The sequence below is a fragment of the Pan troglodytes genome, chromosome 1 (assembly GCF_028858775.2).
Source record: "Pan troglodytes isolate AG18354 chromosome 1, NHGRI_mPanTro3-v2.0_pri, whole genome shotgun sequence".
Classification (NCBI taxonomy): Eukaryota; Metazoa; Chordata; class Mammalia; order Primates; family Hominidae; genus Pan; species Pan troglodytes.
Genome location: NC_072398.2, coordinates 74,867,215 through 74,885,007, shown reverse-complemented (window position 1 = coordinate 74,885,007; position 17,793 = coordinate 74,867,215). Strand labels below are relative to the sequence as shown.

Genomic DNA, 17,793 nt, shown 5'->3' with positions numbered 1-17,793 from the left:
GTTGCCCAGAGTGCAGTGGCACTAGAGTGCAGTGGCACAATCTCGGCTCACTGCAACCTCCACTTCCCAGGTTCAAGTGTTCTTGTGTGTCAGCCTCCTGAATAGCTGGGATTTCAGGCATGTGCCACCATGCCCAACTAATTTTTGTATTTTTAGTAGAGACAGGATTTCACCATGTTGGCCAGGCTGGTCTCAAACTCCTGACCTCAAGTGATCTGCCCACCTCAGCCTCCCAAAGTGCTGGGATTATACGTGTGAGCCACTGTGCCTGGCCTGTACATTGATTTTGTATCCTGAAACTTTGCTGAAGTTGTTTATCAGCTGAAGGAGCTTTTGGGCTGAGACTGGGGCTTTCTAGATAGAGTCATGTTATCTGTAAACAGAGATAGTTTGACTTCTACTCTTTCTGTTTGAATGCTCTTTCTTTCTCTTGCCTAATTGCTCTGGCTAGGACTTCCAATACTATTTTTAATAGGAGTGGTGAGAGAGGGCATCCTTGTGTTGTGCTGGTTTTTACAGGGAATGCTTCTAGCTTTTGACCGTTCAGTATAATGTTGGCTGTGGGTTTGTCATAGATGGCTTATTATTTTATTCCTTCAGTACATAGTTTACTGAGAATTTTTAACATGAAGGGGTGTTGAATTTTACCAGAGGCCTTGATATGGTTTAGCTCTGTGTCCCCATCCACATCTCATATTGAATTGTAATCCCCAGTGTTAGGGGAGGGACCTGGTGGGAGGTGATTGGATCGTGGGGGCGGATGTCTCCCTTGCTGTTCTCATGGTAGTGAGTGAGTTCTCGCAAGATCTGGTTGTTCTCACGAGATGTGGAGTGTAGTACTTCCCCCTTCACTCTCTCTCTCTTTCCTGCTCCTCCATGGTAAGATGTGCTTCTTTGCCCTTCGCCTTCTGCCATGATTGTTAAGTTTTCTGAGGCCTCCCAGCCATGCTTTCTGTACAGCCTGTGGAACTGTGAGTCAGTGAAATCTCCTTTCTTCATAAATTACCCAGTCATGGGTAGTTCTTTATAGCAATGTGAGAATGGACTAATAAAGGCCTTTTCTGCTTCTCTTGAGGTAATCATGTGGTTTTTGTCTTTAGTTCTGTTTTTGTGATGAGTCACATTTATTGATTTGTGTATGTTTAACCAACTTCACATCCTGGAGATGAAGGCTGCTTGATTGTGGTGGATTAGCTTTTTGATGTGTTGCTGGATTCGGTTTTCAAGTATTTTGTTGAGGATTTTTGCGTTGATGTTCATCAAGGATATTAGCCTGCAGTTTTCTTTTATTGTTGTGTTTATCAGGATGGTGCTGGCCTCATAGAATGAGGTGGGGAGGAGTCCCTCCTCCTCAGTTTTTTGGAATAGTTTCTGTAGGAATGGTACCAGCTCTTCTCTGTAGATCTGGTAGAATTCAGCTGTAAATCCATCAGGTCCTGGGATTTTTTTGGTTGGTAGACGTTTTATTACTGATTCAATTTTGGAGCTTGTTATTGGTCTCTGTGGGGAATCAGTTTCTTCCTGGTTCAGTCTTGGGAGGACATATGTGTCCAGGAATTTATGTCTCTTTTAGGCTTTCTAGTTTGTGTGCATAGAGGTGTCTGTAGTAGTTTCTGATGGTTATTTTTTATTTCTGTGGGTTCAGTGGTAACATTTCCTTTGTTATTTCTAATTGTGTTCTCTCTTTTCTTTATTACTGTAGCTAGTGGCCTATGTATCTTACTAAGTTTTTCAAAAAACCAACTCCTGGATTCATTGATCTTTTAATTGTTTTTTCTTGTCTCCATTTACTTCAGTTCAGCTCTGATTTTGAATACTTCTTTTCTTCTGGTAGCTTTGGTGTTGATTTGTTCTTGCTTCTCTAATTCTAGAAACCCAATTTAAACTAATTTGTGCAAAAATAATTTGTTGAAAGGAATATTTTAGGGAAATAAACAATGGAAGATTTATTAAGACTGAGGATGGGGACAATTGGAGCTAGGCCTCAGGAATGACTCAGGGATATGACTTGGTTAAGACCCTTTTTCTTGTCTCCATCTAGGGTTTACTTTTCTCTCTCACTGCACACTGTCATTCTTCATTGAGGAAAAACATGGCTGGTCACTAGTCCAAACATCTTAGAAATTGGATTAATTGATCTAGCTTAGATTCATCTATTTGGCTGTGGGGTTGACATTTTTATAAAAGCTATGTGGTTTAAGTAGAGAGAAGGCTTATTCGCAGAATAAGATGTTTGAGAATTATTGTTGGACAGATAAAAATAGGTATCCATTAAAGTAATGTGAATTAATAAAGTTCTTTTGTCCCCTTTTCAGAGCTAGAGACATACTTGTGTACATGCATACATATTGGTTTGGTTCTTGCTTGGGAACTAGAGTAGTGGATAGACTGTTTAGTAAACAAAAGTCATGGTAATTTTTTCCTGGATTGGCTCAGTTTTTCAAAGCACAGAAGAATTTTGGTTGGCAAATGTTGTTCTATAAAGTATTTGTCCATTTTCTTAGTGTAAGTTAAGAGTAGTTCCCTTTCTACTTCTGTTATGGATCTCCTACAGTCATTCTAATTCTAATGCCTAATAGTCTTTGCAGCCTATCCAATCTTGACTCACCCTTATATTTTTAGGTTTCTATTTTAGCTCAGGAGCCACTTGAAAATGAGTAGGCACAAACACGTGATCTAAAAGCAAGAAGGAGGCTAACCACATTTGGCACTGAAGGAAATTAGATCACGTGCACTGTGATTGCACACTTTCGAATATGTTACGTTATTTTGGGAAGAAAATAGCTTTCAGTTAGACATTGCTGAATATTGTTGTACTATTTCTTGTATATGTGAAAATTGTAGTTTTAGGCATCCAAGTGAGGTATTAATTTAGATATCATTATTGCTCATTTAGCAAAAATGATGTGGCATTAAAGTAAGAATTATAAGCTATTTCACTTGGTAGAATTGCTGTAGGTATGGGGGAGAAGTGTGTCTTTAAGTGATTTAATTTAATCTAAATATTTATTGAGCTCCTTTGAGTTTAGAAGGGGATGGATAGAAGAAACAAAACACTGATTCATACCAGATTTTCAATAATGCTGATAAGCTTCTGTTCCTTATTTCCGTATATCTTTAAAATGCCCTGAAAATGAAAATATTTATGCCTATATTTCCATTATTTTTTGCACCTGAAGAAACATAAAAATCTTTTCTCAGATTTTATATTCTGATTTTTAGATTGCAACAGAACAGTCTTAACTAAGTGCATTTTAAAGCAGTTTTGCATTTGTACACTGCTCTGTAGTACATGCTGCGTTGAAATGGATGTATTAGTCTGAAGTTCACTAGAACAGTGAGCTTCATATTATTTAAAAGACCTCTGAGAATATTCCAGCTGTTATTTCTTTTGATTTGAAATAATAGCAGATTGCCATACATAAAGACAAAGTTAACATTTTGTTATAGCACACTGCTGCATAATAGTAGACTTAGTAAATTATATTTTGAAAGGACGTTTTGGAATGTAGGTCAGGAGCTGACTGGATTCTTCTGGAAATCACATAGCATGAGAATCTTGAGTCAAGTCAGTACTCGACTTTAGAACTCATGCAGTCCAACTTCCTACCTGATGCTGGAATCCATCTTGCTATCCCAAATAATTCATTTGGTTATTAAGGAAGTATTTATTGAGGCATAGTGTGTGTAGATACTGTCCTGGGGATGTGTTGGCTAAAATAAAAATAGACTTGGTCCCTGCCCATGTGCAGATAGGTCTTTTTTAGAAGGCTATTAATTATTGTTGATTCAGTTTCTTGAAAAATATAGGGGTATTCAAGTAATCTGTGTCTCCTGGTGTGAATTTTGGTACTTTGTGTCTTTTAAGGAACTGGTCTCCTTCATCTAAGTGGCCGAATTTGTGGATAAAGAGTCTAACTTGTAGTTGGGTGTTCAGTGCTCAATCAGTCTCAACAAGTTATTTTTTGAATCAAGTACTCAAGTTGGGAAGAATTGACAATTTAACAACTTTGAATTTTCTAATCCATGAACATTGAATATCTCTACATTAATTAGATCTGATTTAATTTCCTTCCTCAGTGTTTTTTAGATTTCTGCTTACAGACCCTATGCATATTTTGTTAGATTTATACCTAAGTATTTCAATTTTTCCCTTGCTATTGTAAATGATACTGCTTTTCTAACTTTCAAATTCCTATTGTCCATTGTATGTAGGGAGGATAGTGACTTTTGTATATTGACCTTATATCCTCCAACCTTACTGTACTTGCTTATTAGTTCTGAGGGTTTTTTTTTTCTCTTTTTGAATCTTTAGGTTTTCCACATTGACAATCATGTAATCTGTAAATAAAGACAGTTTGATTTCTTCCTTTCCAATCTGTATACGTTATATTTCTTCCAATCTTAGGGGGAAAGTGTCTGCTTCGTGATTATTAAGTGTGATGTTTTGTAAATTTATTTATTGGAGGAAATTCCCCTCAATTGCTAGTTTACTGAGAGTTTTTTTTTTGTTTTGTTTTATGAGTGGATGTTGGATTTTGTCAAATGCATTTCAATTTACATGATTATGATTTTTCTTTAGCCTATTGATATGTAGGATGACATTGATTGGTTTTTGAATGTTGAGCCAGTCTTTCGTACCTGGTGTATAATTCTTTTAATACATTGTTGGATATGGTTTTCTAATATTTTGTTAAGAATTTTTGTATTAATGTCATTATAGATATGGATGTATAGTTTTTCATTTTTCTTGTTATCTGGTTTTGGTATTAGAGCAGTGCTGATCTCACAGAATGAGTTAGAAAGTATTACCTCTGCTTCTATATTCTGGAAGATATTGTGGAAAATTGATATTATTTCTTCTTTAAATGTTTGGTGGAGTTTACCAGTGAAGTCATCTTTGGTGCTTCCTTTAAAAATATAGGGCTATTCAGTTTATCAGCTTGGCCATAGTGGGGTAGAACAGCAGTCCCCAACCTTTTTGGCACAGGGGACCAGTTTCATGGAAGATGGTTGTTGTCCACGGAATGGGGGCTGGATGAAACTGTTCTACCTCAAATTATCAGGCATTAGTTAGATTCTTATAAGGAGCACTCAATCTAGATCCCTCACATGTGCAGTACACAGTAGGGTTCACACTCCTATGAGAATCTAATGCCACTGCTGATTGGATGTGAGGTGGAGCTCAGGCAATAATAATACTCGCTTATGCATTGCGTACCTCCTGCTCTGTGGCCTGGTTCCTAACAGGCCTGGGACCAGTATCAGTCTGTGGCCTGGGGGTTAGGGATGAGGTAGAGCACAAAGTGGAGTCTTTGGGTCCCCTTTTCCAGGCCTTGGCTCTTAGATGGTATTTCTGGACCTGCCCTGGACCAGAGGGGAGCCCTCTGCCCTGAGGAATGAGTCCCAGGCCAGCCAGCATTCACCAGAAACTGACTGAAGAGCCCTTGGGCCTTAAGGGAACATCGGCAGTAGCCTGGAAGTATACCAAATGGGCCTGTGTTGTGGGTGGCCACAGGATAAGGCTCCTCTGCCTGTGGAAACGACAGGGATGAGTGGAAGAATTGTGTCTTGTGGTTTGAGTGCCAGCTCATCTGTAGCATAGTAGAATATTAGGTAGACTTCTAGGTTTTTAAACTCCAGTCCCTGGCTCCCAGATGACACTTCTTGACCCACCTGGGGCCCAGGGGAACTTGTTGCCCTGAGGGGAAGGACACAAACCTGGCTGGCTTTGCTACCTGTTGATTATACAGCATCAGGACCTTGAGCTGCCATAGGCGGTAGCCAGGTAGTGCTTACAGCAGGTCTTTGGTGAGACACGGTGCTGTCCTGACTTTAGGTTTGACTCAGTGCAGTTTCAGTGGTGGTGAATTAGGAGTCTTGTGTCACTCTATCCTCAGCCCCAGGTGGCACAGAACAGAGAGGGAGATTCCATTGGTTTGAGAGAAAGTAAGTAAAGAGAATAAGAGTCTCTGCCTGGTAATCAAGAGAATTCTCCCAGATCTCTTACGCAAGACCATCAAGGCGATACCTTTGTGAGTCTGCAAGATCCACAGTGTTACTGGGTTTGGATGGAGTGCCCCTAATGCAGATACAGCTTAGATCACAATACCTAAGTCCTTTTGAATGCTAGGAAAGCCTTCCCAAGAAGGATGGGTACAAACAAGCCCAGACTGAGAAGACTACAGTAGATACCTAACTCTTCAATGCCCAGACGCAGATGAACATCGACAAGCATCACGACCATTCAGGAAAACATGACCTTACCAAAGGAACTAAATAAGGCACCAGGGACCAATTCTGGAGAAAGCGAGACAGAGAATTCAAAATAGCTGTTTTGAGGCAGTTCAAATAAATTCAAGAAAACACAGAGAAGGAATTCAGAATTCTATCAGATATACTGAACACAGATTTAAATAATTAAAAAGAATCAAGCAGAAATTTTGGAATTGAAAAATGCTGTTGACACACTGAAGAATGTATTGAAGTCTTTTAATAGCAGAATTGATCAAGCCGAAGGAAGAATTTGTGAACTTGAAGATAGGCCATTTGAAAATACACAGAGGAGACAAAAGAAAAACAAAACAGAACAAAAACAATGAAGCATGCCTACAGGATCTAGAACATAGCCTCAGAAGGGCAAATCTAAAAGTTATTGGCCTTAAAGAGGAGATAGAGAAAGATATGGGTAGAAAGTTTATTCAAAGGGGTAATAACAGAGAACTTACCAAATCTACAGAAAGATATCAATATCCAAGTACAAGAAGGTTATAGAACACCAAGCAGATTTAAAGGAAGATGATGTCTGCCTCAAGACATTTAATAATCAGACTTCCAAAGGTCAAGGATAAAGGAAGGATCCTAAAAGAAGCAAGAGAGAAGAAACAAATAACATATAATGGAGCTCCATTGTGTCAGACTTTTCAGTGGAAACCTTATATACCAGAAGAGAGCAGCAGGACATGTTTAAAGTGCTGAAGGAAAAAACTTTTACTCTAGAATAATATGTTTGGTGAAAATATCCTTTAAACATGAAGGAGAAGTAAAGACTTTCTCAGACAAAAGCTGAGGGATTTCATGAACACCAGACCTGTCCTATAAGAAATGCTAAAGGGAGTACTTCAACCAGAAAGAAAAGAACGTTAATGAGCAATAAGAAATTATCTGAAGGTACAAAACTCACTGGTAATAGTAAATTCGCAGAAAAAGACAGAGTATGGTAACAGTAACTGTGGTGTGTAAACTACTCTTGTCCTAAGTAGAAAGACTAAATGATGAACCAATAAAAAATAATAACTGCAACAACTTTTCAAGACATAGATAATCAAAAAAGATATAAATAGAAACAAGAAAAGATTAAGCAGGGGATAAAGTTAGGGTGTAGTGTCTTTATGAGTTTTCTTCTTGCTTGTTTGCTTGCTTATGCAAAGTGTTGTTATCAGCTTAAAATAATGGGTTACAAGATAGTATTTGCAAGACTCATTGTAACCTTAAATCTAAAAACATACAATAAGTACAAAAAAATTGAGAAGCAAGAAATTAAATCATGCCATCATAGAAAATCACCTTGACTAAAAGGATGACAGAAAGGAAAGAAGGAAGCAAATACCAGAAAACAAGTAACAGTTGCAGGAGTAAGTCCTTACTTATCAGCAATAACAGTGAATGTAAACGGACTAAACTCTCCAATGAAAAGATACAGAGTAGTGGCTGAATGTATAAAAAACCAAGACCCACTGATCTGTTGCCTACATGAAACATACTTTACCTGTAAAGACACACATAGACTGAAAATAAAAGGATGGAAAAAGATATTCCATGCCAATGGAAACCAAAAAGGAGCAGGCATAGCTGTACTTCTATCAGACAAAATCGATTTTAAGACAAAAACTATTAGAAGAGACAAAGAAGATCACTGTATAATGATTAAAAGGTCAATTCAGCAAGAGGATATAATGATTGTACATATATATGCACCTAATCCTAGAGCACCCAGATATATAAAGCAGATATTAGAGCTAAAGAGAGGGATAGACCCAAATACAATAACAGCTGGAAACTTCAACACGTCACTTTCAACATTGAACAGATCTTCCAGTCAAAAAATCAAGAAAGAGTAATCAGACTTAATGTGCCTTATAGACCAAATGGACCTCATAGATGTTTATAGAACATTTAATCCAATGACTGAAGAATACATATTTTTTTCCTCAGTACATGGATTATTCTTAAGGATAGACCATACTTAGGTCACAAAACAAGTTTTAAAACATCAAAAAAAACGAAATAATATCAAGCATTGTCTCTGACGACAACAGAATGAAACTTAGGTTGGTGCAAAAGTAATTGTGGTCTTTGCCGTTAAAAAGGCAATTACTTTTGCACCAACCTAATAGAAATCAGTAACAAAAGGAATTTTAGAAACTATACAAACACATGGAAATTAAACAACATGCTCCTGAATGACCAGTGCATCAATGAAGAAATTAAGGAGGAAATTGAAAAATTCATTGAAACAAGTGATAATGGAAACAGAAGATACCAAACATATATGATACAGCTAAAGCAGTACTAAGAGGGAAATTTATTACTGTTAAGTGCCTACATCAAAAATTCTTTTTTCTTCTGAAAAACTTCAAGTAAGCGACCTAACAATACTTAAAGAACTAGAAAAACAAGAGCAAACCAAACCCAAAATTAGTAGAAAAAAAGAAATAATAAAGATCAGGGCAGAAATAAATTAATTTGACATGAAGAAAATAATATAATAGGTCAACAAAACTAAAAGCTGGTGGTTTGAAAAGTTAATGAAAATTGACAAACCCTTAGCCAGACTAAGAGAAAAAGAGAGATCCAAATTAATAAAATAAAATAAAATCAGAGATGAAAAAGGAGGCATTACAGTTGATATTGCAGAAATTCAAAGGATCATTAGTGGTTACTATGAGCAACTATATGCCAATAAATGGAAAACCTAGAAGAAATGGCTAAATTCCTAGACACATACAATCTATCAAGATTGAACTGTGAAGAAATCCAAAACCTCAACAGACCAATAACAAGTAATGAGATTGAAGCTGTAATGAAAAGTGTCCTAGCAAAAAAAGCCTGGGACCTGATGGCTTCACTGGTGAACTTTCCCAAACATTTAGAGAACTAATCAAATATATTCAAACTATTCCAGCTGGGCATGGTGGCTCACGCCTGTAATCCCAGCACTTTGGGAGGCTGAGGTGGGTGGATCACCTGAGGTCAAGAATTCAAGACCAGCCTGGCCAACATGGTGAAACCCTGTCTCTACTAAAAATACAAAAATTAACTGGGCATGGTGGTGCATGCCTGTAGTCCTAGCTACTCTGGAGGCTGAGGCAGGATAATCACTTGAACCTGGGAGGTGGAGGTTGCAGTGAGCCGAGATTGTGCCACTGCACTCCAGCCTGAGCGACAGAGTGAGACTTACTCAAACTATTCCAAAAAATAGAGGAGAAGGGAATACTTTCAAAGTCATTCTAAGAGGCTAGTATTACCCTCAAACCCAACCAAAGACACATCAAAAACAAACAAGTAAACAACTGTAGGCTGATATCTCTGATGAATATCGATGCAAAAATCCTCAACAAAATGTTACCAAACAAAACACAGGAACACATTAGAAAGATCAAATTGATCACAATCAGTGGGATTTATCCCAGGGATGCAAATATGGTTCAACAGACACATATCAATCGGTGTGATACATCATATCAACAGAATTAAGGATGAAAACCATATGATGATTTCAGTTGATGATAAAAAAGCATTTGAAAACATTCAACATCTCTTCGTGATAAAAACCCTTAAAGAACTGGGTAAGGAAGAATATACTTCAACATAATAAAAGCCATGTATGAGAGACCCATTGCTAATATCATACTGAAGAAGGAAAAGCTGAAAGCCTTTTCTCTGAGATTGATAACACAATAAGGATGCATACTTTCACTGCTTTTGTTTTCAGCATATACTGGAAGTCCTAGCTAGAGCTATCAGACAAGAGAAAGCAATAAAGGGCATACAAATTGGAATGGAAAATGTCAGATTATCCTTGTTTGCAGATGATATGGTCTTATATTTGGAAAAACCTAAAGACTCCACCAAAAAACTGTTAGAACTGATAAACAGATTTATTAAAGTTGCAGGATAAAAAATCAACATATAAAAATCAGTAGCATTTCTATATGCCAACAGTGAAAAATATGAAATCGAAACCAAGAAAGTAATCCCATTTACAATAGCTACAAATAAGATAAAATACCTAGGAATAAACCAAAGAAGTGAAAGATCTCCACAATGAAAACCATAAAACATTGATGTAAGAAATCAGAGAAGACACAACATTGGAAAGATATTCCATGTTCATGGGTTGGAGGAACCAGTATTGTTAAAATGTCCATACTTACCCAAAGCAATCTATAGATTAAATGTAATCCATATCAAAATAACAATGACATTCTTCACAGAAATAGAAAAAAAAGTCCTAAAATTTATATGAAACTACAAAAGACCCAGAATAGCCAAAACTATCCTAAGCAAAAAGAACAAAACTGCAGCAATCACATTATTTGCTTTTAAATTATGCTCCATAGCTATAGTAACCAAAACAGCAAAAACCAGTACTAGCAGGAAACACATAGACCGGTGGAACATAATAGGGAACCCAGAGATAAATCTGTACATCTATGGTGAACTCAGTTTTGACTAAGCTGCTAAGAACATAACACTGGGGAAAGGACAGTCTGTTCAATAAATGGTGCTGGGAAGAATGGATATCCATATACAGAAGGATGAAACTGGACCCCTGTATCTCATCATATACAAAAACAAAATTAAAATACATTGAAGACTCAAATATAAGACCTTAAACTATGAAGCTACTAAGAGAAATTATTGGGAAACTCTCCAGGATGTTGGACTGGGCAAAGATTTATTGAGTGATACCCTAAAAGCATGGGCAAAAAAAGCAAAAATGGACAAATGGTATCACATCAAGTTAAAAAGGTATCTGCACAACAAAACAATCAACAAAGTGAAGAGACAACCCACAGAATGGGAGAAAATATTTTCAAACTACCTATCTGACAAGGGATTAATAACCAGAATATATAAGGAGCGCAAACAACTCTATAGGAAAAAGTCTAATCTAATTAAAAATCTAATTTAGATTGGGTGCAGTGGCTCACGCCTGTAATCCCAGCACTTTGGGAGGCCAGGGCGAGTAGATCACCTGGGGTCAGGAGTTCGAGCCCAGCCTGGCCAACATAGTGAAACCCTGTCTCTACCAATAATACAAAAATTAGCTGGGTGTGGTGGTGCACACCTGTAATCCCAGCTACTTGGGAGGCTGAGGCAGGAGAATTGCTTGAACCAGGGAGGTGGAGGTTGCAGTGAGCCAACGTTGCGCCATTATACTCCAGCCTGGGTGACAAGAGCGAAACTCCATCTCAAAAAAATAATAATAATAATAATAATAAAATCTAATTTAAAAATGGACAATAGATTTGAATAGACATTTCTCAAAAGAAGATATACAAATGGCAAAAAGGCATATGAAAAGGTGCTTAGCAACACTGATCATCAGAGAAATGCAAATCAAAACTACAATGAGATATTATCTCACCCCAGGTAAATTGGCTTTTATTCAAAAGTCAAGCATTAACAGATGCTAGTGAGGATGTGGAGAAAAGGTAACCCTGGTACACTGTTGGTGGGAGTATGAATTAGTACAAGCACTATGAAGAACAGTTTGTATGTTCCTTAGAAATCTAAAAATTGAGGTTTCACATGATTCAGCAATCCCACTGCTAGGTATATACTCCGAAGAAGAGATATCTGCACTCCCTTGTTTATTGCAGCACTACTCACAGAAGCCAAGATTTGGAAGCAACGTAAGTGTCCATCAACAGATAAAGAAAATGTATACATATACAGTGGAGTACTATTCAGCCATAAAGAAGAAGGAGATCCTGTCATTTTGCAGCAACATGGATGAAAGCAGATGTCATTAGGTTAAGTGAACAGGCACAGAAAGACAAAGTTCACACATTCTCACTTATTTCTGATTGCTAAAAATTGGAATAATTGAACTCATGTAGATAGAGAATTAGAACAATGATTACCAGAAGCTGAAAAGGGTAGTGGGAAGGTGGGATGGGTAAGGGACATGGGGATGGTTAATAGGTATGAAAAAATAATTAGAAAGAATGAATAAAACCTAGTATCTGCTAGCACAGCAGGGTGAATGTAGTCAATTTAATTGGACATTTAAAAATAACTAAGAGAATAATTGAATTGCTTCTAACACAAAGGATAAATGCTTGAGGTGATGGATACTCCATTTGCCCTGATGTGATTATTATGCATTTCATGCCTATGTAAAAGTATCTCACATAACACATTAATATATACACATGTACCCACAAAAATTAAAAATAAAGGAGTAAAAAAGTAAATTTTTAAATAATTTTATACTGCATGTAACCCATGTACAAGTAGTGCCATTACCTTGTAACAGGATATTTCCAATTCCTCCCTCTCTCCCCCTCCCTTTTTTTTTTTTGCCATTGCTGTCAGGTTTTTTTTTGTCCATGTGGTATAATCATCCAATACATTTATTCTTCCTTTTATCACAAAGATCCACATTTTTGACCTATATAATTTTCTTTCTGTCTGAAGAACTACTTTTAATCTTTCTTTCAAGCCAGATATGCTGGCAATGATTTTTCTTGGTTTTTGCTTGTTTTGGAACTTGTGTGATTAAGGAATTATAACGAGAAAGTGATGGGGGCAAGGGTGTATTGGGCCTTGTAAGTCTTGGGAAGCAGTTTGAATTTTATTTAAATTTTAGTGAAAAGGTTTTGGTCTGGAGTTTTCATGTAATCTAATTTATTTTCCGAAAAAAAATTAAATAAATAAATTGGCAGCTTTGTGAACAATGACGTAGATTGAGGGAAGAAGACTGGAAATAGAAGATGGGTTAGGAGGCTTTTACAGTAGATAAGAGCATTGTTTGGACTAGAGTGGTAGTAGTAGTAGACAGAAAAATGGATAGATGTGAGTCTTATTTTGGAAGTGGGTCTGACATGACTTGCTGATGTGAGGAGTAAAGAAGTGGAGGTGAATCAAGGATGATATCCAGGTTTCGTGTTCAAGTAACTTTGTAGAAGATAGTGGTGTTATTTACTGAAATGGCAAATTGGGACTGGAAACAAGTTTGGAGGAGACATTAGGAATTCCATTTTGGTCATGTTTCATTTAAGATACTGATAAGACTTCCACATGGAAATATCAAGTAGAGAGGTGAATTTCAGGGCAGGAATTTAGAGAAGGTATTTGAGTTGGGATAGCAATTTGGAAGACTGTTAGCCTGCAGATGGTATTTTCGTCCATGACAATGACAGACATTACTTAGAGTGTGTGACAAGGGAAAAGGTCAGGATCTGAACTCAGGGAATTTCTAACATTTAGAAATCAGGTAGAGGAGCAGCAACCTGAGAAGGACTTGAAGGATTGACCACAGAAAGACATCTGGAATATGTGGTGTGTTGGCAGTTAAGGATTCATCGTGCAGTCTGGAAGAGTAAAGACCTGGCTTGTAACACATTCTGCATTTTTAGAAACATAATATACAAAGTGAGAAAAAAACCTTCAGAGGACAGATGAATGTCGCTTGGGTTTTAAAAAGGAAGGGTGTTAACATGCATAACAGAAATAAATGATGGCTAGCTAATTACACTGGTCCAGGAGTATGGTTATTCTTTATTTTGATATTCTTGAAATTTTTGATTTTTTATAAAGTTGGAAAGTAATTACTTTTTAAAAGATACACATGTAACTTGAAGCTAGACTCATTCTTTTTATTGCCAAGAGTAATGGTGTTAGTGTCACCTAATGGCAAAATGGAATATTACAGCTATACTTATAGGCTATAATGAAAAGGTAACCTAATTAGAAAGAAAAATAACATTTCTGGGGGGATTTTAGGCATGGATCAGTAGACTTACTATGGCTTACAAGGTCCCGTGTTCTTTAGCCCTAGCCTGCTTGTCCTGCCCCTCTATCACATTACTCATTTGGTCACTGAGCAGATTGTGTAATAGTAGGGTTCTTTTTTGTCTTTCAGGTTTAGGCTCAGATATTTTCCTCTCAGAGAGCTTTTTCCTACCACCTTAATTTGTCCGTATACTTCCCATAGCTACTGTTTGTCACATTAACGTGTTTATTTTTTGCATAGCCTTTAGAGTGACTTGGAATCACCATTTGCTCCCTTTTTCTTTGTTTTCTTACTAGTATGTAAGCCCCAGAAGTGCAGGCTACTTGTTTTCCTTATTCACTTAGGTAACCTCAGGGCTGAGTTGTGTCTGTTATATAGTGTATGTCTGCAGTTAAACTTAGTTGTGTGAGTACATGAACTTCTGGATATGATAGTGAGTGTTGTTTCTATGCTGTAGAGATCTATCCAGAAAACAGAATTACACTGTGTTTGATTACTGAAACATTATTTGCTACGTGAAGGCAATATAGAAGCTTTTTTCTTTTTATTTTTGGTGTTAATAAGTGATAATGTGTCAGGAAAGAGAAGCTATATGTCTTAGGATGTTGAATTCTGTATTAGTCAACTTTAGTTACTCAGAAAAAATATTTGCAGGTACAATATTCGGTCTTGAGGAGATAAGTTTTTTTTTGAAGCATTTAGATTTAATTAATATAGCAGTGTCAGTGAATATGGTTTTGTGTCTGTGCGTGCATTTGTAGGTATTTCTAGTATCATTTAATTATTTCCTCTATTAAAAAGAAAAGAAAACAGTATTTCTAAGAGAAATGAGAGTGAGTGTGTCAGGTAAACAGTGATAAATCTGGTTGAGATATGGACTGGTTTGTGTAAATTTTTAGGTAACAATATGGCTCTATTAGTCTGGAAACTTAGGATGAAGAGAGAGTACATTTCGATTAAGTGGCTTAGTCCAAGAAGGTAGCCTCCCTAACTTTGAGATAATTATCTAGCCAGCAGGATTCTTCTTCACATAAACCATTTTTAAAGCTTTATTAGTTCATGTTTTTAATTAGTTCATGTTTTTAATCAGTAGGTTTTTTTTTTTTAATCCCTTTTGTTTTTCCAGGTGGATGTGGGAAGAGAAGTTTGCAGAACTGAAATGGAGGTCAGAGCTTCATTACAGAAGGTTAGTGGATCATCTGATTCTGTGGCTGCAATGAACAGTGAAGAATTTGTTTTGGTTCCTCAGTATGCAGATGATAATTCTACAAAACATGAAGAAAAACCTCAACTGAAGGTATTTTTTTCTTTTCTACATATGGTATAATTTTTAATTAAAAACTATTTGAAACTTATCTCAGGAGATGTGTAAAATGCAAAGGTTTTTCTCAAGTGCTGACTTTCAAAATAAAATCAATGTTTGATTTATCCAGACCCTAATTATTTGGTTTGTGTATTTTAAAAAGTTCTTGCTTTTGGTTGTTTACCTTTTGATTTGGAACTTTAGGGGGAAGAATAAAAGAAGAAAAAGAAGAGAAAGGATTTTTTGGTGAATTAGACATAATGGTTAAATTTTACATTACTTTATCTGGATGTTTTTGTTTATCTTACTGCTGGGTTTTAGAAGTTAATTAAATGTTTTGCTTTCACTTGAGAGACTTTTTTCTTTATGATTTTTATGTTTTAAATCAGCTGGTAACGTTCCGTTGTGTGATTTAACAGTCGACTTGTCTAAATGTTTTTAAAGCATATCTTATATTTTTAGCATTTGAGTTTTTATTTAGATATGGTCCCTTTTTCACTTCTGTGTTGCACTTTCTAAGTCAAAGAAAAGGAAGCAAGTAAACTCAGTTACATAGGCTTGAAAATGGTATAACTGTCTTCTAGAAACAGGAATAGGAAAAGTAGTTAAAAGTGCTATATATTATTTATGACTTTTATTTAGTATTAACTATGGCATCAAAAGTGTATTAATATATCAGTCTAATAAAATATATTCTGAAAATGAGATTACTAAATGTTTATGTTGAGAATATATTGTTTTATAATTTTATTTAAATAATCACTGGCTTTATTTTTAGATACCTGTATTTTAGCATTATTGTGTTTAAGACATCATTTATTTGCTTAGGCTTTGCGTTTCACCTGCCTTTGAGAAAACTATGAGTCAACTTAAGTGTAAGGAAATTAGCAATATTCATCTTGGGAGCTAGCCAACAATTTGTAAAGAAATCAGAAATATGGTTATGCTGTGCTAACAAGAAACATAACCTTTTAAATGATATTCATAATAGACCCGATTTAAATTTACCTATTTTTTCCTTTAGACATGTAAATTTAAGGTTATCTGATTTTTAGGGTGTGTTCCTAAAAAAGAAAAAGAAAAAGAAGGGCCAGGCGTGGTGGCTCATAGCCTGTACTCCCAGCACTTTGGGAGGCCAAGGTGGGCAGATTGCTTGAGGTAAGGAGCTCAAGACCAGCCTGGCCAATGTGGGGAAATCCCGTCTCTACAAAAAATACAAAAATTAGCTGGGTGTGGTTGTGCATGCCTGTAGTCCCATCTACTTGAGAGGCTGAGGCATGAGAATCGTTTGAACCCAGGAGGCGAAGTTTGCAATAAAACGAGATTGCACCGCTGCATTCCAGCCTGGGTGACAGAGTGAGACTCTGTCTTTAAAAAGAAAGGGGAAAAAAAGATAAATACATCTCTGTAAATAGGATCTTATATAAAATGTAGTTGGAAACTGTCTTAAGTGTTTTATAAAGAATCCTTTTGTGAAACTAATAATCTTCCTCTAATTTAGTTTTATAACCAGGATTTTAATGTATTATATATGTGAAACAACTTCTTAGTATTTTAGTAACCATATTTAAATATTTAGATTGTTTTAATTTCTTCTAGAAATGAAATACTTTCATAAAATTTAGCTTTAGAACTATGGTAGAATTGAAACAGAATTGTCTTGCTGTGTCTGTAGATAGTTTCTAATGGTGATGAACAATTGGAAAAAGCCATGGAAGAGATTTTGAGAGATTCCGAGAAAAGGCAAAGCAGTCTTCTTGTTGATTGTCAAAGTTCCAGTGAGATTTCAGACCATTCGTTTGGAGATATTCCAGCCAGCCAAACAAATAAGCCATCTCTTCAGTTAATTTTGGATCCGTCTAACACAGGTACTGCATTGAATTCTTAGAAACTATTAAAGAAATGGGATAAAGTAATAGTGAAAATTTTAAGATGAAAATCAGAAAAAATTGTTAGCTCTTTTCAAGCTTTCAGTTCTTGTTGAGAGTTTCCACTTCGGTGTTATGTTTCTGCCTATATCTCTGCCTATAAAAATCAGGTCTTAATATTCTTTGGGAACAAAGACTATGTCTGGGTCCTCATTTTACCCCTAGTACTTCATGCATGGTAGGTCCTCAACAGATACTTACTGAACAAATGAGTAAATACTTGGGTGTCACAGAATAGTGTAATGGAGATAGTCTTTCATGTGATGTGCCTTTTTGCTCAGTTTCACTACACTTATTTAAAGTTATATTTAGTAAAAACTCTAAGTAAAACATATCAATTCCAACAGTGTATTAAATAATAAATACATCTATGAATAATTAGGATTTGTACTTTGAATACTAGCTTATAAGTCAAGATGCTTTTGGGTGCAAAAATAAATAAAATCAAAACCAGCTGCAACTTCAGCTGGCTTAAACACCACAGGTATAATTTGATCTAGGCTCTGATGGTGTTTTTTTGGTAACTACTCATCTCT

General features: G+C 36.2%; 1 protein-coding gene across 35 annotated transcripts in view; it reads left to right on the top strand.

The window, feature by feature from the left end:
• RABGAP1L (RAB GTPase activating protein 1 like) overlaps nt 1-17,793 on the top strand; it is an 831,104-nt gene that overhangs the window by 44,312 nt on the left and 768,999 nt on the right. For 20 of the 35 annotated variants that reach the window (XR_010157113.1, XR_010157108.1, XR_010157115.1 and 17 more), the window contains 2 exons: nt 15,153-15,323; nt 17,005-17,197. Coding sequence is in view for 24 of the 35 variants with exons in the window: in XM_063811019.1 (XP_063667089.1) it covers nt 15,153-15,323; nt 17,005-17,197 (364 nt within the window). In the remaining 11 variants the exon portion in view is untranslated. Of the gene's footprint in view, nt 1-745; nt 1,076-15,152; nt 15,324-17,004; nt 17,198-17,793 lie in introns of those variants that run through there. The other 15 variants (XM_054673501.2, XM_054673509.2, XM_063811069.1 and 12 more) reach the window with 10 other exon arrangements.